The sequence below is a fragment of the Epithele typhae genome (genome assembly GCF_022376455.1).
Source record: "Epithele typhae strain CBS 203.58 chromosome Unknown BXZ73scaffold_15, whole genome shotgun sequence".
Classification (NCBI taxonomy): Eukaryota; Fungi; Basidiomycota; class Agaricomycetes; order Polyporales; family Epitheliaceae; genus Epithele; species Epithele typhae.
This window is the reverse complement of record NW_025954206.1, coordinates 11,613-33,317: the sequence shown is the minus strand read 5'-3', so window position 1 is coordinate 33,317 and position 21,705 is coordinate 11,613. Positions and strand designations below refer to the sequence as shown.

General features: G+C 57.7%; 7 protein-coding genes across 7 annotated transcripts; 4 read left to right on the top strand and 3 right to left on the bottom strand.

Moving 5' to 3' along the window:
• Window positions 1–402: 402 nt before the first annotated feature.
• BXZ73DRAFT_99982 (uncharacterized protein) lies at window positions 403–2,077 on the bottom strand (the record flags this gene model as incomplete). Its single annotated transcript, XM_048028188.1, has 12 exons — window positions 403–673; window positions 729–760; window positions 820–871; window positions 927–942; window positions 1,001–1,129; window positions 1,188–1,215; window positions 1,278–1,343; window positions 1,406–1,500; window positions 1,557–1,618; window positions 1,782–1,911; window positions 1,970–2,007; window positions 2,061–2,077. The coding sequence occupies 12 exons, from the start codon at window positions 2,075–2,077 to the stop codon at window positions 403–405; spliced, it is 936 nt and encodes a 311-aa protein (XP_047879205.1).
• Window positions 2,078–3,383: 1,306 nt separating this feature from the next.
• BXZ73DRAFT_44742 (aminoacylase 1-like protein 2) lies at window positions 3,384–5,328 on the top strand (the record flags this gene model as incomplete). The annotated part of the gene is made up of 13 exons (XM_048019387.1): window positions 3,384–3,558; window positions 3,605–3,632; window positions 3,691–3,965; window positions 4,024–4,096; window positions 4,149–4,238; window positions 4,296–4,444; window positions 4,504–4,528; window positions 4,583–4,651; window positions 4,707–4,789; window positions 4,841–4,923; window positions 4,974–4,989; window positions 5,039–5,065; window positions 5,117–5,328. The coding sequence occupies 13 exons, from the start codon at window positions 3,384–3,386 to the stop codon at window positions 5,326–5,328; spliced, it is 1,305 nt and encodes a 434-aa protein (XP_047879204.1).
• A 331-nt stretch (window positions 5,329–5,659) lies between these two features.
• Window positions 5,660–7,812, top strand: BXZ73DRAFT_44793 (cytochrome P450; the record flags this gene model as incomplete). The annotated part of the gene is made up of 10 exons (XM_048019397.1): window positions 5,660–5,879; window positions 5,927–5,968; window positions 6,024–6,105; window positions 6,162–6,359; window positions 6,411–6,509; window positions 6,690–6,741; window positions 6,795–7,013; window positions 7,066–7,093; window positions 7,149–7,395; window positions 7,446–7,812. The coding sequence occupies 10 exons, from the start codon at window positions 5,660–5,662 to the stop codon at window positions 7,810–7,812; spliced, it is 1,554 nt and encodes a 517-aa protein (XP_047879203.1).
• A 367-nt stretch (window positions 7,813–8,179) lies between these two features.
• BXZ73DRAFT_44739 (uncharacterized protein) lies at window positions 8,180–8,740 on the bottom strand (the record flags this gene model as incomplete). The annotated part of the gene is given in 3 exon segments (XM_048019386.1): window positions 8,180–8,363; window positions 8,399–8,578; window positions 8,592–8,740. The coding sequence occupies 3 exon segments, from the start codon at window positions 8,738–8,740 to the stop codon at window positions 8,180–8,182; spliced, it is 513 nt and encodes a 170-aa protein (XP_047879202.1).
• A 1,884-nt stretch (window positions 8,741–10,624) lies between these two features.
• Window positions 10,625–12,310, top strand: BXZ73DRAFT_76409 (uncharacterized protein; the record flags this gene model as incomplete). Its single annotated transcript, XM_048022421.1, has 11 exons — window positions 10,625–10,641; window positions 10,695–10,732; window positions 10,791–10,920; window positions 11,095–11,156; window positions 11,271–11,308; window positions 11,371–11,468; window positions 11,557–11,714; window positions 11,773–11,788; window positions 11,844–11,895; window positions 11,955–11,986; window positions 12,043–12,310. The coding sequence occupies 11 exons, from the start codon at window positions 10,625–10,627 to the stop codon at window positions 12,308–12,310; spliced, it is 909 nt and encodes a 302-aa protein (XP_047879201.1).
• A 2,045-nt stretch (window positions 12,311–14,355) lies between these two features.
• On the bottom strand, window positions 14,356–15,614 carry BXZ73DRAFT_76408 (uncharacterized protein; the record flags this gene model as incomplete). The annotated part of the gene is made up of 5 exons (XM_048022420.1): window positions 14,356–14,663; window positions 14,855–14,973; window positions 15,024–15,171; window positions 15,252–15,432; window positions 15,489–15,614. The coding sequence occupies 5 exons, from the start codon at window positions 15,612–15,614 to the stop codon at window positions 14,356–14,358; spliced, it is 882 nt and encodes a 293-aa protein (XP_047879200.1).
• A 1,968-nt stretch (window positions 15,615–17,582) lies between these two features.
• BXZ73DRAFT_99977 (uncharacterized protein) lies at window positions 17,583–19,266 on the top strand (the record flags this gene model as incomplete). Its single annotated transcript, XM_048028187.1, has 9 exons — window positions 17,583–17,599; window positions 17,653–17,690; window positions 17,749–17,794; window positions 18,053–18,114; window positions 18,171–18,265; window positions 18,328–18,425; window positions 18,795–18,846; window positions 18,911–18,942; window positions 18,999–19,266. 9 exons carry the CDS (start codon window positions 17,583–17,585, stop codon window positions 19,264–19,266), a joined length of 708 nt encoding a protein of 235 aa, XP_047879199.1.
• Between the last annotated feature and the right edge of the window lie 2,439 nt (window positions 19,267–21,705).

Here is a 21,705-nt window from a genome sequence, read left to right as displayed (position 1 = left end):
GCCGCCGGACTCGGCCCCTGGCGCGGCGCAAAAGGGAAGTGCCGGGTCAAGCCCCCATCCACCCTCGTCTTCGGACCCAAGGTTATGTCGCGTTCGCAGTCCGATAGAGCCGGTGGCACGATAAGTGACAGGTGCAAGGTCTGGGTTTAGGTGAACACGGGGATCGTCCCCTACTGTGCTACGGATATATGGGCTATACGAGTGAAGTACAGTGCACGCGGAGTCAGACCGGAGAGACAAAAAGGGAGAGAAGGAGAGGGCGAGAGGAACCAAAACAACCGAGGAGCCGCGAGGACAGAAGATTTAAGCAAAGCGAACGCCCGCCGCCTCCGAGATGTGGCGACAACTATCACAAGGTTCGCGACCCGGAATAAGGGGGCGCGCGTGTTCTCCCGGGTGCGACTACTTCCGACCCGGGTTCATCTGGAGCTCGTAGGCGTCGAAGTCGGGCTTGTTGTCGCAGACGCTCTCGCAGTCGTCCGCGCCGCGCAACGTGAGGTCCGCGTCGAACACCCCTTGCGAACGTCCAGTCGTGCTGACAGCCCCGACGTTTCGGAGCCCGACCGCGCGCGACGGCGCCATACTGGGCAAGGTCGGGACCGTGTCCATGCGCGTGCCGTCGCTCGCTTCGAACAGGTCGAGGATGAAGCGGCAGGTGAAGACCACCGTCGTGCTGCGTCGGGAGGTTGTGAGCGGAGAGGGCGGAGTGGAATGGCGGGAAGACGCACGTGCTGATGATACCCAGGAGGTTGAGCAACAGCTGGAAAGGCGGAATCAGCTTTGGAGTATGTTAGAGGTATCAAGCGCATTAGGCGTTACCTCGACGTGGTTGACCAAAACAAGATTCAAGAGGTTGACAAAGCAAAGTGCACTGGAAGCATAAATGTGAGCGACGAGAACAAACGCGGAAGGGAAGCATCGCTCACCCGAAGTATGCAAGACCTACAATGTAGTGGATGCGTCAATGTACAGACTCGGTGACCCGAAACAAGGTACTTACCGTTTTGGAAAAGAGCCGTTGTAATAGAAAACCTCTTCGGTCCGCCCTTGCGCGGTCCTGCATGTCTCCACGTCAAAACCAGAACAATAAAGTCGCCGATGACCCCGCAGGAACGCCCGAAGATGATCGCTGTTAAGTGCCAAACCAAGTCAAGAGACGTCCATCGAGAGATAACACGATAACGGACCACTGTAAAAGGAGGTGATTAGCTGGAGCTCGATTCACGATACAGGTCGCGCGCTGACTTTCGGAGTGGTAGAAATTGCGAGAAATCTACGTCGCAGACGGTGCGGAGGTTATTGGGTCCTGGGTTGTATCCGGCCCTGTTCCTAATCGCTGCGTACTGAGCGAGGCCCAGGGTTGAGTTCGACACAGTGAAGGGGAAGAAAGGATGGCAATACTCACAATCGAGGGGACGGCGTTCATACACCCTAGCACCAAAACTATGATAGCGATGTATTTGCGTTGGCACAACGCGTACGCTCGCAGCGATGAGAACGCTACGGAGTACTGTGGTTAGTCATTGGCAGACTTAGCTTTCGACTGAAGAACGCACACGCGGCACCCATGATGATGATGGCACCCATTAAATCAAACGCCACTGTGATCCCTGCACACCTGCGGCGCGGTAGCGCAGATTAGTGTGTGCACTGCAAAGAGCTGAGGCGCAGCCGGGTGCGCACTTCTGTCAGGTCAAGGCCGTCAGAGGCGTCTAGCATCGGGGCTCTGAAATGCTCTCACTGGTGATGATTTTCCCGGCCAAGGGAAGAAATTGACGAACATGAGCAAGTTGGAGGTCATTGAAGCGTAACGGATGGCGATATATATCCCGCCTGCAGTTGTCATCTTCTTCCTCCAGACGTACTCAACCTCGCGACCAATCGAGAGCATGTGGTCATAGGTCATGAGGCCTGGGACCGAGGTAATGCGTCAGACAATTCAGATTCGTACTGCGGGTGTGCCACCTACCGAGGGCCCCTCCGACGACCGCCCATTTGTTCTGAAGACTGGTTCGCGTACGTCAGCACGCTAGCTCGCGGTACAATGAACGGCCGCGTACGTCGGTTGACTTCCCATAACTGTGACTGGAGTTGAGGAGAGCGCGTATCTACCAGGGTGTGAGCATATGTACGGCCTCGGAAGGTGGGGGGAAAGGACTGACCAGTTCGTCACGCTGGTCGGGGCAAGGTCGAGGGACGAACGCGTGTGGAATCGGTCTCGGATGCTGCCAATATATACGTGGAAACTGGGAGGACCAAAACGAGTGCGATCCCGCGAGCGTGCTAATCCTGAGGGTGAATCGGCCCCTAACTGTCTGCAAGCAGACGTATGGCATCGTCCTGGGCCGCCTGGGGCAGCCGCCGCGGAGCGATCGGTCAAGCCATGCTGCCGGGAAAGCACGTTAATCTGGGCCGGAGAAGGACAGAGTTATGAACGGCAAACCCAGAGAGACGAACGGCAAACATCTGTCAACGCCCGGTAAGTAAGTCTCGCGAGAGAGGAGGTGGCGAAGAAGTTAGAACGTGACTGGTGCGGGGATTATGTAAGCGCCATCGATTTCCAATTGACCAGTCCGAGAAAGAAACCCTACCATTGGGTTAATGGCGTCGCCTCGCGAGAGTTTCTCTCTTCCTGCCCGTCTCGTTCCCTTCTCCTCTCTCTTTTACTGCCATGCTGTGTCTGTCTCTCGCTCATTCCCTTCGCGCCATTCCACAAGACCACGACTAGGCGCTCCGACCTGATCCTCACGTCGACGCGGTCGCAACCCCCGAGCCTGAGGTCCTAACAACGCCTCCACCCTCGACAGAGGTCAAGCGTAAACAGAGAAGAGGCCGACGGCCATCGGCGTAGAATTCGCGGTCCAAGATCGACCTCCAGCACAGTATGCTATCACAATATTTCCCGTCCAGGAAGGTCCCCCGATTGCAAGGATTCGCAGGAGCCCCACTATGCTCCCGCGACCCTCACACGACTTATGGTATTTAGACCAAACACACGTCTGAAGCTTCAGCGAGCCAGTACGTACTCAGGACATACTTTGTCATAATACTTGAGATTCACTTGCCTTCACGTGTCGGTCGCCCGCCCCCCAGCAAGGTGCTCTTGAGCCTAGCTCGCCGCTTCGCGTCTTGTGCAGTCGATATGCGAATGTCACCGCGAGCACACGCGGATCTATTTCAGACGGTTCAAGACGGCGGAAGTTAAGTGCACTGGGAAGGGAACTATGCGTCAGGTCCGGTGCGAAGTTCGGGATCACTGTGTGCCAACACCTTGGCCCCTGGGGGGATGGCGTCTTCACGGCGCGTGATGACCGGCCCTTAACTGATTAGATGAATTACTAAGTTACGTAGCGCTCTGAACCTTCTCTCCTACTGTCGTTATCATGGCTCAAGGCGCACCCAAGAGCACCTGGCAGCCCGGAGACACTGTCTCGGACGCTAATCGCACTGACGAGCTCGTAAACGGCGTTGTTCATCGCCCCGAGTTCTTTGAGCACATCGATGCGACAATTACCGCACTGGATGGTGATCTCTTCGATCTCAATCAAGACATTCATGGTATGATGTTAGTCTCCTCAACCCTCTCACGCTAATCGTTCTGCAGATCATCCAGAGCTGCGGTTTGAGGAACGGTGAGCAAGCTCTCGCATACTTCCTCGCTCCTATGCATTAAACACACTTCTGTCGCAGTCATGCGCACGACGTGTTGACTGCATTTATGGAGAAGCAAGGCTTCGAGGTCACCCATCACCACCTCCTCGAGACCGCGTGGGTCGCCAAGTTCACGCGCGGGAACGGCGGTCCGACCTTGGGTGTGAACTCGGAAATGGACGCTCTCCCCGGCATCGGACACGCCTGCGGGCACAACTTGATCGCAATCTCCGGCGTTGCGGTTGCGTGCGCAGCGAAGGCGACGATGGAAAAGTTCGATATCTCTGGCAGCATCGTCCTGCTCGGCACTCCAGGTGAGTTCTCGAGGTCATATTTCGCGTTACCTGCGCGCGAACAAGCTGTCTATTTCAGCGGAAGAGGGTGGATCTGGAAAAGCGATCCTCCTCGAGAAAGGCGCTTATGAAGGCATGGATGCCTGCTTGATGTATGCCACGTCTTCAGCCTGTGCTCTTCATCTACTAACCTCCAGAGCACAGGTGCCACCCTGCCCCAGGCCCTCCCTACTCTGCGAGCCTGAGCAGTTGTCTTGCGCTTCAACGGATCGTTGTCGAGTTTCACGGACACACGTAAACCTACTTATCTGCGAGTAGATGACGCCGTATCTAACGCCAGCTTCTCAACAGCGCTCACGCGGCACTCTCGCCCTGGGAAGGCCAGAACGCGGTCGACGCGGCCGTGCTGGCATACAACAGTATCTCCGTACTTCGGCAACAGCTCAAGCCGACGCATCGTGTTCACGGTATGTTCGAAGGACGCGATTGGGCGCCGAACAGTGCGTGAACTCCTTTGACCTGTTCTTTGCTCAGCCTGACGTTTCCTCTCGATCGTCAGTCATTCCAGATTATGCGAAGATGACGTCAGTGCCCTCCCCGTTCTCTGTCTACTGGAATCTGAGCGCTGGACTCACTAGCTGGTATGTGCGGGCGCCGACGCGGGCCGAAGTCCACGTTGCGGTGAAGCGCGTTACCGCGTGCTTTGAGTACGTACGTCGAGCTCATGTGTTCGACCATGCAGCTGACAAGTGGATATATCAGAGCGGCAGGTCTCGCCACTGGCTGTAAAGTCGATATCCAGATGGGAAACACGACATATGATCTTAGGCAAAATACTGCGTTAGGTATGTGCCTTCGTTACCTAGTTTCGTAGCCAAAGCTGACATCTGACGCAGGGGAGGAGTTCGCCGACGTTTTCACGAAGAAGTTTGGTCCCGTCGACTACATCTACGGCATTGCTCAAGCCTCCACGGACTTTGTGCGTCGCCCATATCGAGCCTCACTTCCTCCAGCTGACACAAAATGCAGGGAAACATTACCTACGGTCAGTGCGCTGTCATCCGATACCGCGTAGTACTTACCGCTCGAGCCAGCGCTGCCGTCTCTGCACCCGTCATTCGGTAAGTCGCTCTCATACGAAGTGCGCACATGTGTGCTTATTCGTATCGTAGCTATCCCGACGAAGGGCAGCAACCACACACCCGAGTTCACCGAAGCCGCTGGTAGCAAAGAGGCGCATCAAGCGTGCCTAAACATCTCAAAGGTGCTCGCCGCGACGGGAGTACGTCTACTAACAGACGAGAAGTATCTCGCGAGGGTGAAGGAGACCTTCGCAGAGGACCTACGCCTGCGTCAGGCAGAGGCTGAGATGGTGAAAGCTTGAAAGTGAGTTTCTTTCCCTACATCCCGGCACCGCTGGCTCTCATTCTGGAGCTCCGGATGGAGATATGGAGTGCACGTATATGTACGACTAGGTAGTGGGAATGCCAACATCTTCTGGCTCTATGAAATTGCTTAGTCAAGAGGAGACGCCCACCCCTGGCGAACTCTGCAGTCACGAGGGAGCGCCGAAGTGGTTCTCCCCGGTCACATGTTCTCATGGGCCTGCTTCAGGAAGCCTGTTCATGAATACTCGAAAGCCAACATCCCACCCTATATATACGGCTCCGTCTGCGGCTCTTCCTCTTATCCTCTGCACTCGCTCATTCCTCATCATGATCGATCTCTACAGTACTGTTTTTCTGCCGATCTTGGAGATATCCCGCCTTGGAATTCCTCTGCTACTGACACTTCTAGCTTTCGCTGTCGTCAGACAGCATGTCCGGAGACGCGGGATGCCACCCGGACCGCGCGGGCTCCCGTGGATAGGGAACAAGCACCAAGTGCCCGCGATCAAGCCGTGGTGGAAGTTCGCCGAGTGGAACCGGGAATACGGTGCGTTCCTCCGCCCCTCCTCCTATCGCGCTTACGACACCCGACAGGACCCGTGGTGTCCATCCACCTCGGAAGCACTCCCGTGATCAGTGAGCGTTGACGAAAGCAGCCCCTAGTCGCGCTACGATGCTAACGGCGACCCAGTTCTTGGGACAGCGCAGGCAGCATGGGACCTCCTCGATAAGAGGTCCGACATCTACTCGAGCCGCCCTCGCTTCGTCGTCGCGTGAGCCCCTTGTCATCGCCCCCGCGTGTCGCTTCCACTGACACCAGTGTCTGCAGTGGGGAGATTCTCTCGGACAACAAGCGCGGGCTCATGCTCCCCTACGGGGACAGCTGGCGCAAGTGGCGCAAGGTCCTGCACTCCGGCTTTCACTCGCGCCGAGCGGAGACGTACCACGAGATCCAGACGCTGGAGTCGGCGGTGCTTGTGCATGAGCTGCTGACGAACCCGGCGGAGTACGAGAAGCATCTGACGAGGTGCGTTGCTGTACGAGTCGCTTCGAAAAACGGGAGCTCACGGAGGTGTAGGTTCGCAGCAAGCGTGGCGACCTCTGTGACATACGGACGAAGGGTCGATAGCGCCGACGGGTGGATAGTCAAGGAGAACCTGAACGCGATGGCATGTGGGTGGTGATCTACAACCCCGAGTCTGGTGCGCGCTGATGACAGAGTTGTCGACAGATTTGCAAAGGTGTGTACTGGCCAGACTTGCGTATGTTTCCGGCTTTGAATATGTTTCTTTGCAGCGTCAAGTAAGTGGTTCCTTCGACTGACCCGCGATTCTTGCACATGACGTCATCGGTCTAGCATCCCGGGCAAGTATCTCGTCGAGACCTGGCCGTGGCTTCTCAAGCTTCCTGTGCGTTTTAAACCTCTTCAACCGCTGCACCACTCTCACAGTATATGGGTCAGAGGTCGCTCCAGTGGTTCCGGCGTGAACCCGAAGCGCAACGCCAGCGGGACATTGCCCTCCTGACGCATTTGCTGAACGACGTCAAGAAGCGAATGAGCGAAGGCACGATCCCGGACTGCCTCACATCTCAAACGGTGGCAAATCAAGAGAAGAACGGGCTGACGGACGTCGAGATCGCATACACCGTGGCTTCCCCGTTCGGCGCCGGAATCGAGACGGTGAGAGACTGCACATGTCATTGAGCGAACGACCGCCTAACATATCACGCAGACTTCTGGGACGCTGTGCATCTTCTTCCGTGAGTTTCTATAGCCCTGTTTCTTCTGAAAGTTGCTGATCGTACTTGCGTAAAGTGGCGATGCTGCACTACCCCGAGGCCATGCGCAAAGCTCAAGCAGAGCTCGACAGCGTCGTCGGCCGCGACCGCCTGCCCACCTTCGACGACCGCGAAAAGCTCCCGTACGTGAACGCGCTCATTAGCGAGACCCTGCGCTGGCGGCCGATCGCCGTGCTCGGGGGCTCGCCCCACGCCGTGACCACAGACGACGAGTACCACGGGATGCACATCCCCAAAGGCGCCACCGTCTTCGCGAACCTCGCGTCCGTCTTTCCTCCGACTCCTCCCCACTCGGGCTGACGGCGACGCGCAGCGGCATCATGCGCGACCCCGCGCTGTTCCCCGCCCCGGACGCCTTCCGACCCGAACGCTTCCTCGAGTCCAGCGCGGACCCGCGCCTGCGCGAGTTCGACCTCCCGTTCGGCTTCGGCCGCCGCGTCTGCGTGGGCGTGCACCTCGCGCGCGCGTCGCTCTTCGTCGCGGTGTCGCGGGTGCTGTGGGCGTTCGACGTCGTGCCCGCGCCCGGCGCGCGGGGGCTGCCGGACCCATGGGCGTTCACGGACGGGTTCAACTCGAGGCCAGTGAGCTTCCCGTGCGGGGTCGTGCGGAGGAGCGCGCGGGCGGCGGAGGTCGTGGAGGCGGAGTGGGAGGGGGCGAGGGAGAGGCTGGCGCGGTGGTAGGCGGCGGGTGAGACATGACGTTTGGGCGAGACGAGTCGGTGGATGCTGCGGTGGTGTACAACAGCGCGAATGGTGGTACATACAACAAAGAGAGCCCAAGATAAAGTTCAGAGTTTGCACGGGATGTTGCGCGATCTTTCTCTATGCCCATTCGATCTTCGGGCTGACCGACGCCCTCTCCTTCTTTGGGCTCAACGACTTGCTTTCTCTCTTCAAGATCGCCTTCGCCAACTTCTCTTGCATGTCCTTAAGCTCACGCTGAACCACGGTCAGATTTGATCGGGACTCTGAGTGAGCGAAAGCTTACCTGCAGCGCTTCAAGTTCGTCAGGCTTCAGTATGTGAGCAGACATCTGCGCGGGGTTCACTCACCCTACGCCGTGCGTCCCGGACATCTTGCTTCGCTCGTGAACAGGTCCCACTCCGGCGAACTGCTCCGAGAGGAAGTCGACCTGGCTCGCGTTGGAACGCACACGGGTGACGTTGACTCTGATAGAGCCCAGGTCTCGGTGGACGGGCCCTGCGCCAGCATCGTCGTCTGGGCAGCAAAGGCTCGAGTTGGGGACGCATATAGCCACATGCAAAACGCACCGGTGGTCATCAGCTCCGAGAACATGAACGCGCGTGCGCCAGCCGCTGTCACTATCCCCGCCTTGCGCCCCCACCTCCCCGCGCGACACAACTTGCCGACAGAGAGCCGCTGAGGTCGTCGGTGGCCGCGCGATCGTGCCAGTGGATCGCGAAGTTCTGCAGGGCGTGTCAGAGCGCTTTGTGTGCAACGATTGAGCAAGGACGGTGCTCACTTTTCCGCTCTCGCTGGGGATGTAGCACGTCGCGAGTCGCCCGTCGGGACCCTGAGGGAGCACAGAGTACTCGGGGAGGGGTTTGCCGTCGCAGGTGATCCAGACCTCATACAGTTTGTGTATCATGCCGGCGAGGGGGTTGGGGAGAAGGAGGAAGGGGTCGCTACGAGAGATGAGGCATGGCAGAGACGGGGAAATTTGAGCTGCTCGACACTGAGGGCAAAGACGGAAGCCCCGCCGCCTCCTGAGATGGAAGTCGTGTGACGTCATCGAGTTGTACTGGGCGAAGCACGCCAAAGTTGATGCTCATGTCGAACTTCGGGTAGGACGCGATCGGGGAGGGTTCGAATGTGAGATGCTGAAATGTCGCGCTTGAACGTTTGAACTCCAATGGGCACCGGGGACCGGCGGATGCACGGATGATGGTGGATAGGACCGATTATATAAGCGAGTCGCCAGAGGTTGCGTTTCTAGCGCCAAGATCCAACAGCTCGTGACCTGAGCAACACCAAAAGACGCCAACCTCAGGAGTCAGACTAGCCAACATGGAATGCTCTAGATTATCTAGCTACTGGACGCCTATCCGTAACACCAGGTCGCTCGGATTTCCGCTCGATCACTCTGGACGAGATGGGATCTGAACTCCGACTGTTTAACCGCGCTCGGCTATGGCTGGGGTCGGACCAGGTCGGACCCCCTCTCCAGACTCATTTTCCAGACTCCGAAGATAGCCGAAGCTACGCGACAGTGATCGGGAGCGGTCTGACCGGCCCTCGCGTTAGTGGATCGTATGAGCGCAACACCAGCCGCAAAAACAATAGGACCGTCCAACAGCGTCCAACGGGTCCGCGTCCCCCTCCAACCGCCATTTCTGACAGACTCGTCGAAGCTGTTACTCCCTCTAGTGATTTTGAGGGCGCACGGAAAGCAGCGTGTACTAGTAGAGTGCGTTGATCCCTACTGTCACTCCTGGGGTGCTCGGATGGGTAAGCGCCGACCGGCTCCCTCTACCGATCATCTTCAAATTTGATAGGCCCATTTTGATAGTTTCTCTCATTACTTCTGCACACAAATTTGGGGCAAACAGAGTGTAAGTATAGTCGTTGAAAGAGTGAACTGACCCTGGTGTTCGGACAATCCTCCACACGTCTCCCAGGCACTGGCACGGCGCCCAGTTGTCAGTACTTCAATAGCCGACGTCAGCATTTGCCGAGCCAAATCGAGTAGAGCGCTGAGAAGTAACACGCAAGCGCCGGATGATTACTGTCACGTCTTTAGCACTCAATTCTGTGCTGTCGACGCCCACGAAGGCGCATCCTCTCGGAGAAGTTAGAAACCACTTTTAAAGTGTGCAATAATAATGACATTCCCAAAATTCCAAGCGGAGCGCTGGGATAGGTGCTTCAGCCGAGACCCATCAAACGACCAAAGGTAGGACTGCCAGCTCCCAGTGAGACAGTGAGGGCATCCTCGAGATCGGACACAGAGCGCTTGCGTTGGGAGGACGAACAACTTCAAACATGGGTGTATGAGAAGCTATCCTAGCTAAATACAAAATTTTAAGATTATCGGTTGAGGTACTGGAGCGCAGTTTGCGTGTGTCCGAACACTCCGGGAGTGATATATAGTCGCGTGGAATTCGATCGGACAATTTGCAAAATCGTGCGCGCCGTCACGGCTGAGGTCACGGCGCTCAGGTGAAACGCAACCTACACTGTCACGCCTTCATAGACAGATCTCCGACAAGTACTCAACGCACACGAAGATGCATCCTCACAGAGAAATTGGTAAACGGTTCTAGAGTGTTCCGGGATCGCACTCGTTTCGGTCCTCCCAGTCACCGCGTATATATTGGCAGCATCCGAGACCGATTCCGCACGCGTTAACTCGTCCCTCGACCTTGCCCCGACCAGCGTGACGAACTGGTGAGTCCTTTCCCCCCACCTTCCTAGGCCGTACATATGCTCACACTCTGGTAGATACTCGCTCCCTTCAACTTTGAGCACGGCCATGGGCAGTCAACCGACGTACGCAGCCGTTGATTGTAACGTGATCTGGCCTGCTGACGTACGCGAACCAGTCTTCAGAACAAGTGGGCGGTCATCGGAGGGGCCCTCGGTAGGTGGCACACCCGCAGTACGAATTTGAATTGTCTGACGCCTTCCCTCGGCCCCAGGCCTCATAACTTACGACCACATGATCTCGATTGGCCGCGAGGTTGAGTACGTCTGGAGGAAGAAGATGACGACTGCAGGCGGAATATATATCGCCATCCGCTACGCATCGTTGACCTCCAACATGCTCATGTTCGTCAATTTCTTCCCTTGGCCTGGAAAATCATCACCAGTGAGAACCTTCCCGAGCCCCGATAGACGCTAGATCAATCTGACGCCCTTGACCTGGCAGAAGTACGCAACTGCGACTGTTCGCGCCTCCTCTCCTTTGCAGTGCACGCACTAATCTGCGCTACCGCCCCGCAGGTGTGCCGGGATCACAGTGGCGTTTGATTTAATGGGTGCTATCATCATCATGGGCGCCGCATGTGAGTTCTTCAGTCGAAAGCTGAGTGCTGCCAACGACTGATCACAGTATGACATAGCTTTCTCGTCGCTGCGAGCGTACGCGTTGTGCCAACGCAAATACATCGCTATCGTAGTTTTAGTGCTAGGGTGTATGAACGCCGTCCCCTCGATCGTGAGCATTGCCGTCCTTTCTTCCCCTTCGCTGTGTCGAACTCAACCCTGGGTCTCGCCCAGTACGCCGCGATTAGGAACAGGGCCGGCTACAACCCAGGACCCAACAACCTCCGCACCGTCTGCGACGTAGATTTCTCGCAATTCCTACCGCTCCGAAAGTAAGCGCACGGCCTCGGGTCGTATTATGGATCGATCTCGGGCTAATCGCCTCCTTTTACAGTGGTTCGTTGTCGCTTTATCTCTCAGTATACGTCACTTGACTTGGTACCAAACAGCGATCATCTTCGGGCGTTCCTGCGGGGTCATCAGCGACTTTATGGTTCTGGTTTTGACATGGAAACATGCAGGACCGCGTAAAGGCGGACCGAAGAGGTTTTCCATTACAACGGCTCTTTTCCAAAACGGTAAATACCTTGTTTCGGGTCACCGAGTCTGTACATTGACGCATCCACTACATTGTAGGTCTTGCATACTTCGGGTGAGCGATGCTTCCCTTCCGCGTTTGTTCTCGTCGCTCACATTTATGCTTCCAGTGCACTTTGCTTTGTCAACCTCTTGAATCTTGTTTTGGTCAACCACGTCGAGGTAACGCCTAATGCGCTTGATACCTCTGACAAACTCCAAAGCTGATTCCGCCTTTACAGCTGTTGCTCAACCTCCTCGGCATAATCAGCGCGTACGTCTTCCCGCCATTTCCGCTCCGTCTTCTCCGCTCATTACCTCCTGGCGCAGCACGACGGTGGTCTTGACCTGCCGCTTCATCCTCGACTTGTTCGAAGCGAGCGACGGCACGCGCATGGACACCCTCCCAACCGTGCCCAGCATGGCGCCGTCGCGCGCCGTCGCGTTCCGCAACGTCGGGACCGCCAGCGCGAGCGGACCTTCGCAAGGGGTGTTCGACGCGGACCTCACGTGGCGCGCCGTAGACGACGGCGAGAGCGTCTGCGACAACAAGCACGACTACGGCTACGAGCTCCAGGTGAACCCGGGTCGGAAGTAGTCCCATCTGGAACGTCGTAGATCGGACGCGCGCACCCTCGTAAACCTTGTGCCGCGTGCGGCGGTTTGTCGCCGCATTGAGGCGACGCGCGTTCTTTTCTTTTGCTCGTGTCTTCTGTCTTTGCGCTCCTGGGATGTCTCGGTTTCTCCCATTCCGCACTCGCCCTCAGCTCCTTCTTTCCCTCTCCATCTCTCCGATCTGACTCCGCGCACACTGTACTTCACTCGTACAGTACGATCACCCATATATACATCCGTAACACTCATCTGAATTTAGACGTCACAATGACACTTCTCGTGCGGACCGCTTCCCCCATTCGTGTCCCGCCACCGGCCCCATCCGACGACCTGGGTCTCTGATCGTCGGCAAATACACACATTCGCACTGATATCCGAAGGCGAGGGGGGTGATGGGGGCTTGAGCGGGCACTTCCCATATGTGCAGCGGTATCTGAGGCGTAGCAGTGTCCGGCGGCGCAGGGTTGCCCTTGATGCGGCTTTCCCGCGGGATGCTTGCTGGCGCGTTGTTGCTGAGATCATCCAATTGGGTTCTTGCGAGTCGCGTGGTGTGTCCGGTGATGTGCAGTCAACTCCGGGAAGAGTCAAAAGTGGTGAGGGCGAGTGAGCGAGCTCGAGCAAGCGTGAGACGCGGGAAGTCGAGGAGGGAATGAAGAGAACAGCTACGACGCGCCGCAGGAGGAGCGAACGCGAAGAGAGGACGGATCGGGGGATCGCGTGAGCGCGAGGAGGATGATGAGGGAATAGACGCAGAGGGAATAGACGAGATCGCGCGCACGCGCGGCGCTGACGAAGGCGAAGGGAAGGTCGAGGTCGTGGGCGAAAGCGTGAGCGTGGGCGTGGGCGAAGTCGAAGTCGAAGGCGAAGGCGAAGGCGAGACGAGGTGAGCACACAGCGCGCGCGAACGGAGCGTGAAATTGAACTGTGGATCAACAACAAGAAGCGTGAGCCTAAGTACATGCGACGCACAGGGCGAGTACTAATGTAGACAGATCAATGTACAGTCGAAGTCCAGACACGAAAAATATCCGGGGTCGAGACAGAGAATGAATGTCTGAGCCGAAAACGTAGGAGACAGGAGCGAAAGTAAAGGTACATGTGCGCAGGGAACGAATATGGAATGGACGAAATGTATAGAAGGAGAGAATGTGTAGAGGACGTGGATCGGGTGCGCACAGTGCCGGCCTCGGTCGGGCGTGGACTGCACCGCGATGGGTCCGTGGGCGTCGCGTCTGGCCTGGAATGCTGGAGCGTCGATACGGGGTGCTCGCGGGCTGATCGCGATGGGTGCGCGCGGCGGAGAAGCTCTGTTATCGTAAATTCTTCCTGCACACGCTGACGTCATGTCGCGGTGCATTCCTCTCCCGAATCTAGACTCTGCGGAGTCCAGTGCACGAGTTCTCAATCTTCTGTCAGTACATAGTCCTGCGTCGCCCAGGAATCGCGGGGCTGAAGCTGCGCCGCGACACCATGCCCGCCCTCAACATCCAGCACTTCGGTACCTACAAGGCGATCAGGTTCAGAGTCGTGCACGCGTGCTCGCGCTCCCCTCGCGCGCGCTCTGCCTCGCGTTCGGCGCGTGGCCCCGACGCACGCCGCCGTGCCTCCACCGTGACCGCTCATGGACGCGTGCGCGGGTGCGGCGGCGACGTTCCGGAGGACCCGTGGTTAACGCCTGTAGAGGAGACGTGGCGCGCGGACCTCGAGGTCCGCAAGCGAACAGAAGCGGGCCTGGCGCGGATTTCACCCTACCTTTCGACACGTTCACTGTGTTGCGCCCTCGAGGTGCGTGCTTGCAGCTCCTCTGTTTGCACTCATTTACTGGTGCATGAAAGGGAGTCGCGCGACGTGCGGCGACGCTTGTGTAAGTTTACAGGTTGTCCAGGGTCTGCGCGAGACGTTGCTGCGGTCTTTCTCTATACCCATTCGATCTTCGGGCTGACCGACGCCCTCTCCTTCTTCGGGCTCAACGACTTGCTTTCTCTCTTTAAGATCGCCTTCGCCAACTTCTCTTGCATGTCGCTGAGCTCACGCTGAACCACGGTCAGATTTGATCGGGGCTCTGAGTGAGCGAAGGCTTGCCTGCAGCGCTTCAAGTTCGTCATCCGACTCAGACGCTTTTGCTTTTGCAGGCGACAAGATCAGGTCCTGCTCATCAGACGAAGTGCTGTATTCATCCTTTTCTTGAAAACGCTTTATAACAGTGCGAAGGTCAGGCGAGCAGCTGCGCTTCTTCACCTCGACGAGGTCAGGGACAGGCGTGTCATCCTCCACCGACAGAGGTCTTGAAGGGAAATGCGTCATCAGGGGTACGATTCCTTGTGCTTGCAGCACAGCTGGGATCGAGGAAGACGCGTGAGCGGTGTTATACGTGGACTAAATCCGAAGAAATGGTAATAAAAGGACGGGGACGTGTGCATATAGCCAGCCTGTAGTCCGGCTCGAACCACGATTATCCGAATACACCTACACCCGCACTCGTCTCGCCTCCGTTCTTTGATCGCGCAAGAGATGAACGCGGACGCACCATATGGCCTGTAGTTGAACACGAAGACCGCGATGCAGCCTTCAGAGGGATCAACCGGCTTGGGTGCCTTGACGTGTTTGCGCTTCGCGACCGTGCGGGGCGAGTGGACGTGACCAAGTCTAGGGTCGGCTTCAGTATGTGAGCAGACATCTGCGCGGGGTTCACTCACCCTACGCCGTGCGTCCCGGACATCTTGCTTCGCTCGTGGACAGGCCCCACTCCAGCAAACTGCTCCGAGAGGAAGTCGACCTGGCTCGCGTTGGAACGCACGCGGGTGAGGTTGACTCTGATGGAGCCCAGGTCTCGGTGGATGGGCCCTGCGCCGGCATCGTCGTCTGGGGTCGGTGGGCACCATAGGCTCGAGTTGGGGACGCATATAGCCACATGCAAAACGCACCGGTGGTCATCAGCTCCGAGAACATGAACGCGCGCGCGCCAGCAGCCGTCACTATCCCCGCCTTGCGCCCCCACCTCCCCGCACGACACAACTTGCCGACAGAGAGCCGCTGGCCGTCGATGTCGAAGAGGAGGCTGAGGTCGTCGGTGGCCGCGCGATCGTGCCAGTGGATTGCGAAGTTCTGCAGGGCGTGTGAGAACGCTTCGTGTGCAACGATTGGGCGAGGACGGTGCTCACTTTTCCGCTCTCGCTGGGGATGTAGCACGTCGCGAGTCGCCCGTCAGATCCCTGAGGGCGTACAGAGTACTCGGGGAGGGGTTTGCCGTCGCAGGTGATCCAGACCTCGTACAGTTTGTGTATCATGCCGGCGAGGGGGTTGGGGAGAAGGAGGTTCAAGGGGTCGCTACGAGAGATGAGACATGGGCGAGAATGGCAGAGATGAGGAAAATTGACCTGCTCGAGGGCAAAGACGGAAGGTGCCCTACCGCCGCCTCCTGAGATGGAAGCCGCGCGACGTCATCGAATCGTGCTCGGTGAAGCACTTTGGAATCTGGTGGCTCGTCGTACTACGCCGGACTAAAAGTTGGAAAGTTGATGCTCATGTCGGACCTCGGGGTTGTAGGGCGCGATCGGGGAGGCAATGTGCTTGGGCTCCTCCAGTGGGCACGATGGTGGATAGGACCGATTATATAAGCGAGCCGACCAAAAGTTGCTCTCTAGCGCCGATCCACAACAGTGAGCTCGTGACTTGAGCGACGCCAAAAGACGCCAATTTCAGACATAGCCAACCTGATCATCTCTAGAGCGCAACACTGGCCGCAAAAATGAGACTGTTCAATGCGTCTTCATCCCCCTCCGACCGGCATTTCTGACAGTGACAGACTCGTTCAAGCTGTCACTCCCTCTGATTTTGAGGGCGCACTTGTCACAGGCGCTGACACGGTGCCCAGCTGTCAATGATTCAGTAGCCGACATTAGGACCGATCATAAGAGAGCCTTTGCCGAGCCAAATCGAGCGCTAGATGACTGTCACGCCTTCAGAACTCAATCTGTACTGCTGACGGCCACGAAGGCGCATCCTCGCGGAGATTTTACAAACCGCTTTGAAAGTGCGCAAGAATGACATTCCCAAAATTCCAAGCGGGGCGCGGGGAGAGGTGCTTCAGCCAAGACCCATTAAGGGTGGGACTTCTCCCCTACTAAGTTGTCACTTCTCCCAAAGACATAAGTGCATCCTCGGGATCGGACACAGCTTGCGTTGGAAGGACGCGAAACTTCACACATGGATGCGTGAGAAGACATCCTAGCTAACCATAAAATCGCATGATTATCGGTGGAGTACTGGAGCGCAATTCCCGTTTGTCAGGGCCCGTCCGAACACCCCAAGAGTGATAATTATGGAATTCGATTGGACAATATTGAATCGCGTGCGCACCGTCACGGCCCATGTCACGGCGCTCAGCTGAAACGCGCTAGTGAGCGCTTGAGCGCTGGTCCTACACTGTCACGCCTTCATGGACAGATTTCTAAATTCTGACAATCAACGCACACGACCCCTCAGAGAAATTGGCGAACGGTTCTAGAGTATTCAAAAAGTACATTTCTTAATTTTCAGGCGGAGCGCTGAGGATGGGCCTTCAGGTCACGCGTGCGCGGCAGTCAATTAAGTAAGTACACTCGTAATATGGGATCCCCACACTAGCGCTGGCCCTGGAGACGTCTTCCGCTCTCCCTCGTTTCCGTTGCTTCCGCTCTCCTTCCGCCCCCTTCCTCTCGGTGCGTGGCGTAGCCCGGCGAAGTTCAAGTCATCGAAATAGTACTCGATCGCTGCTGCACCGCCTGCCCAGGGACATGCGCCCGCAGGGGGCGTTCTGGTCGGCCTCCGGCCGCTTCTCGACATGTTTGTTTCCGCTTTCCCTCTTTGACGAGAGCCGTCTAGCTGCACGCAGCCGATCCTATCCAATCATTCATGGTCCGCGACGTGGCTGGTAATGTCCTGGCTCGAATCTCCAGCATCCCCCGCCCTCTCCGCTGTGCCTTTCCGGTGGCGTGGCGTGGCCGATTGCTCCGGCATCCCCAGTACGACGGCATACGTCTGCTTGCGGAAGGCCAGGGGCCAATTCTTCCGCCGCGTTAGCACACTCCCGGGATCGAACTTCTTTCGGTCCTCCCAGTCTCCACTTATATATTGGCAGCAGGCGAGACCGATTCTTCACGCAGTCTTCCCCCCGACTAGCGTTGTGAACTGGTGAGTCCTGCCCTCGTGTTCCTTCGGCTGGCATATGCTCACACTCTGGTAGATACTCGCTCCCTTCAACTTTGAGCACGGCCATGGGCAGTCAACCGACGTACGCAGCCGTTGATTGTAACGTGATCTAGCCTGCTGACGTACGCGAACCAGTCTTCAGAACAAGTGGGCGGTCATCGGAGGAGCCCTCGGTAGGTGGCACACCCGCAGTACGAATCTAAATTGTCTGACGCCTTCCCTCGGCCCCAGGCCTCATAACTTACGACCACATGATCTCGATTGGTCGCGAGGTTGAGTACGTTTGGAGGAAGAAGATGACGACTGCAGGCGGGATATATATCGCCATCCGCTACGCATCATTGACCTCCAACATGCTCATTTTCGTCAATTTCTTCCCTTGGCCTGGAAAATCATCACCAGTGAGAACCTGCCCGAGCCCCGATAGACGCTAGATCAATCTGACGCCCTTGGCCTGGCAGAAGTACGCAACTGCGACTGTTCGCGCCTCCTCTCCTTTGCAGTGCACGCACTAATCTGCGCTACCGCCCCGCAGGTGTGCCGGGATCACCGTGGCGTTTGATTTAATGGGTGCCATCATCATCATGGGTGCCGCGTGTGCGTTCTTCAGTCGAAAGCTAAGTCTGCCAGTGACTAACCACAGTACCCCGTAGCGTTCTCGTCGCTGCGAGCGTACGCGTTGTGCCAGCGCAAATACATTGCTATCATAGTTTTAGTGCTAGGGTGTATGAACGCCGTCCCCTCCATTGTGAGCACTCCCATTCTTTCTTTCCCTTCGCTGTGTCGAACTCAACCCTGGGTCTCGCCCAGTACGCCGCGATTAGGAACAGGGCCGGATACAACCCAGGACCCAACAACCTCCGCACCGTCTGCGACGTAGATTTCTCGCAATTCCTACCACTCCGAAAGTAAGCGTGCGACCTGTGTTGTGGATCGAGCTCGGGCTAATCGCCTCCTTTTACAGTGGTTCGTTGTCGCTTTATCTCTCAGTATACGTCACTTGACTTGGTACCAAACAGCGATCATCTTCGGGCGTTCCTGCGGGGTCATCAGCGACTTTATGGTTCTGGTTTTGACATGGAAACATGCAGGACCGCGTAAAGGCGGACCGAAGAGGTTTTCCATTACAACGGCTCTTTTCCAAAACGGCAAGTACCTTGTTTCGGGTCACCGAGTCTGTACATTGACGCATCCACTACATTGTAGGTCTTGCATACTTCGGGTGAGCCACACTTCCCTTCCGCGTTTGTCCTCGTCGCTCACATTTATGCTTCCAGTGCACTTTGCTTTGTCAACCTCTTGAATCTTATTTTGGTCAACCACGTCGAGGTGACACTGCGCTTCATGCGCTTTACACGTCTACCAAAGCTCAAAGCTGATTCCGTCTTTCCAGCTTTTGCTCAACCTCCTCGGCATAATCAGCACGTACGTCTTCCCGCCATTTCCGCTCCGTCTTCTCCGCTCATTACCTCCTGGCGCAGCACGACGGTGGTCTTGACCTGCCGCTTCATCCTCGACCTGTTCGAAGCGAGCGACGGCACGCGCATGGACACCCTCCCAACCGTGCCCAGCATGGCGCCGTCGCGCGCGGTCGCGTTCCGCAACGTCGGGACCGTCAGCGCGAGCGGACCTTCGCAAGGGGTGTTCGACGCGGACCTCACGTGGCGCGGCGCGGATGACGGCGAGAGCGTCTGCGACAACAAGCACGACTACGGCTACGAGCTCCAGGTGAACCCGGGTCGGAAGTAGTCCTATCGGTGAGCCTTGTACCGCTTGCGGCGGTTAAGTTGTCGCCACGTTGAGGCGACGCGCGTTCTTTTTTTCGCTCGCGTCTTCTGTCTTCGCGCTCCTGGGATGTTTCGGGTTCTCCCATTCTGCACTCGCCCTCGGCTCCTTCCTTCCCTTTCCGTCTCTCCGACCTGACTCTGCGCACACTGTACTTCACTCGTACAGTACGGTCACCCATATGTACATCCGTAACACTCATCTGAATCTAGACGTTACATGTGTCTCATCTCGTGCGGACCTCTTCCCCCATTCGTGTCCCGCCACCAGCCCCATCCGACTGCGAACGCGAGTTGGGTCTCTGATCGTCGGCCAATCCACACGTTCGCACTACCGATCAGGCAGACATCCGAAGGCGAGGGGGTGATGGGGGCTTGAGCGGGCACTTCCCATATGTGCAGCGGTATCTGAGGCGTAGCAGTGTCCGGCGGCCTGCGCTGCCCTTGATGCGGCTTTCCCGCGGGACGCTTGCTGGCGCGTTGTTGCTGAGATCAACCAATTGGGTTCTTGCGAGTCGCGTGGTGTGTCCGGTAAGGAGGCATCGATCGACAACGAGGAAGGGCGCCGCGAGCTCCCGATCTATTGGCGCTCGCACCCGCTGCCGGCGACGCCTCGCACCGACGCGGTTGTCAGCCCGCTTTCTCGAGTGCCTCTGTTTGGCCGCTTTCGCTCTGTTATGGAACGTGCGCAGACGGAGTAAAGAGGAGAAGGAGATATATGCGGAGTCCGGGTTGCGTTACATCTACCCGACACCGCCGGCACAACCACGTCCTCCGGATCCGGATGACCTCTTTCCACCGCGGCATCGTTGGCGCCCTTGGCAGAACCTCCCAGCGTTCACTGTTGGCAAGCTCGAGGAGGCCGCGCGGTAGCCACGGCGGCGACGGGGCTCCCGAGGGTACGATGAACGTCTATCAGGACAGTCAGGCACGCGGCAATGTGGAGCGAGAGAGCGTGGTGGCCGGTATGACACGAGCACACGAAAACGCGAGCCATCGCGAAGCAGGAGCTACGGCATGCGGTGGGGTGCAAAAGCAGTCTCGGAGTCGGCCAGATCTCGATGGGCTTTGGCTATCACGAGAGCATTTGTCAGTCTCACGACCGAACCTGAAAGTCCATGTAATCGCACCTACGGACGAGAATACAGGTCCTCGAGTGGTGAGTAGGGCCAATGACGCCAGAGTTGAGCTTGAAGCCTCCGGAGTGTAGAGAGAGAAGCTCGTCATACCGCCGCGCGCGACAGCGGAGCATCGTTGGCGTTCCCTGCTGTCGGTGCAGAAGACGTTAGTCGCGCACGGCACTGGGCGGAGACGACGTCATGTGTACTTCGGGGACTGCAACGCCTCGGGTGCTTCAGTACGGGCACCCGTGGGGGCGCCGGAGATGCTTGTATTCGTCCATTGGTACCTGCTGCTCGGCGGATGTCTCCCAAGGCCAACCCAGATGCGGTCGGCGCGGGCAGAGCGATCGGTGTAGGGCTCGTCCAATCAGCAACGAGGACGTCCGGAGCGTAAGTCGCCTGGTGCCGCCCAGTGCGGAGAAACGCATCGAGCGACTTCCGGCAGGAGTCACGAGGTCGCCACGAGAGAAAGGGGCGTGTCTACGCACGCATGCCGATGCGATTGGGCGGTACGTGTGGGGGTGAGCAGGAGGGCTGACCGTGATAGTGAAGCCGCCCGGAAATCGCTCTGGGCGGGATCGGACAGAGTCGTGGCTTCAGCCGTGCGGGCTGACGCGGGTTGCAGTTTCTGTGGGTAAGAGTCAGCGGACGCGTCACGGTGGCATGGTTGAGGGCGATGTCATAGACTCTTAGGTTGAGGAGAGGGCCCGCAGAGGGCGGGCGCGGGGAGCGCCATGAAGGGCAGATACGGGTTGATGATGGGGCATGGCGGAATGGGCGACCTCAACCTCGTGGAGGCCAGCCGCCGAAGCGTGCGTAGCCGCAGCGGGAGCACCTGTCCCTCACGGGATATCAGTTTCCCAGACTCGAGTGATCCGGGGGGCCGTGCCGAGTCTCCTTGACTCAAAATCCCACCCACCCCCAACTATTAGTTAAACTACAGGGTGCTTTCCTTACAGGGAAGTATTCGACGCCTCTACTAAGTATGGCATATATCCAGTCTCCCCCCGTATGTTTTCCCCGCCCGGCCCCGTGATGTCCCGAGTCCCGACCCCTCCGCCATCAGAGCCCCGCCCCTCCTACGTCATTTCCCGCGCCGGCGCCGCGCGCTCTGCCGACTGCCGCATCACTGCCCCGGCATGCCTGGACACCGGCGCCCCATGCCCCACCACCCGTGCTCGTCGTCCCCAACAGCGAGCTCGCTGTCCCTACACCCTGCCTCCCCCTCCCCTCCGTTTCCCTCCGTTCTTTTTGCAATCTACTTGTATTTCAAATGCGCACCT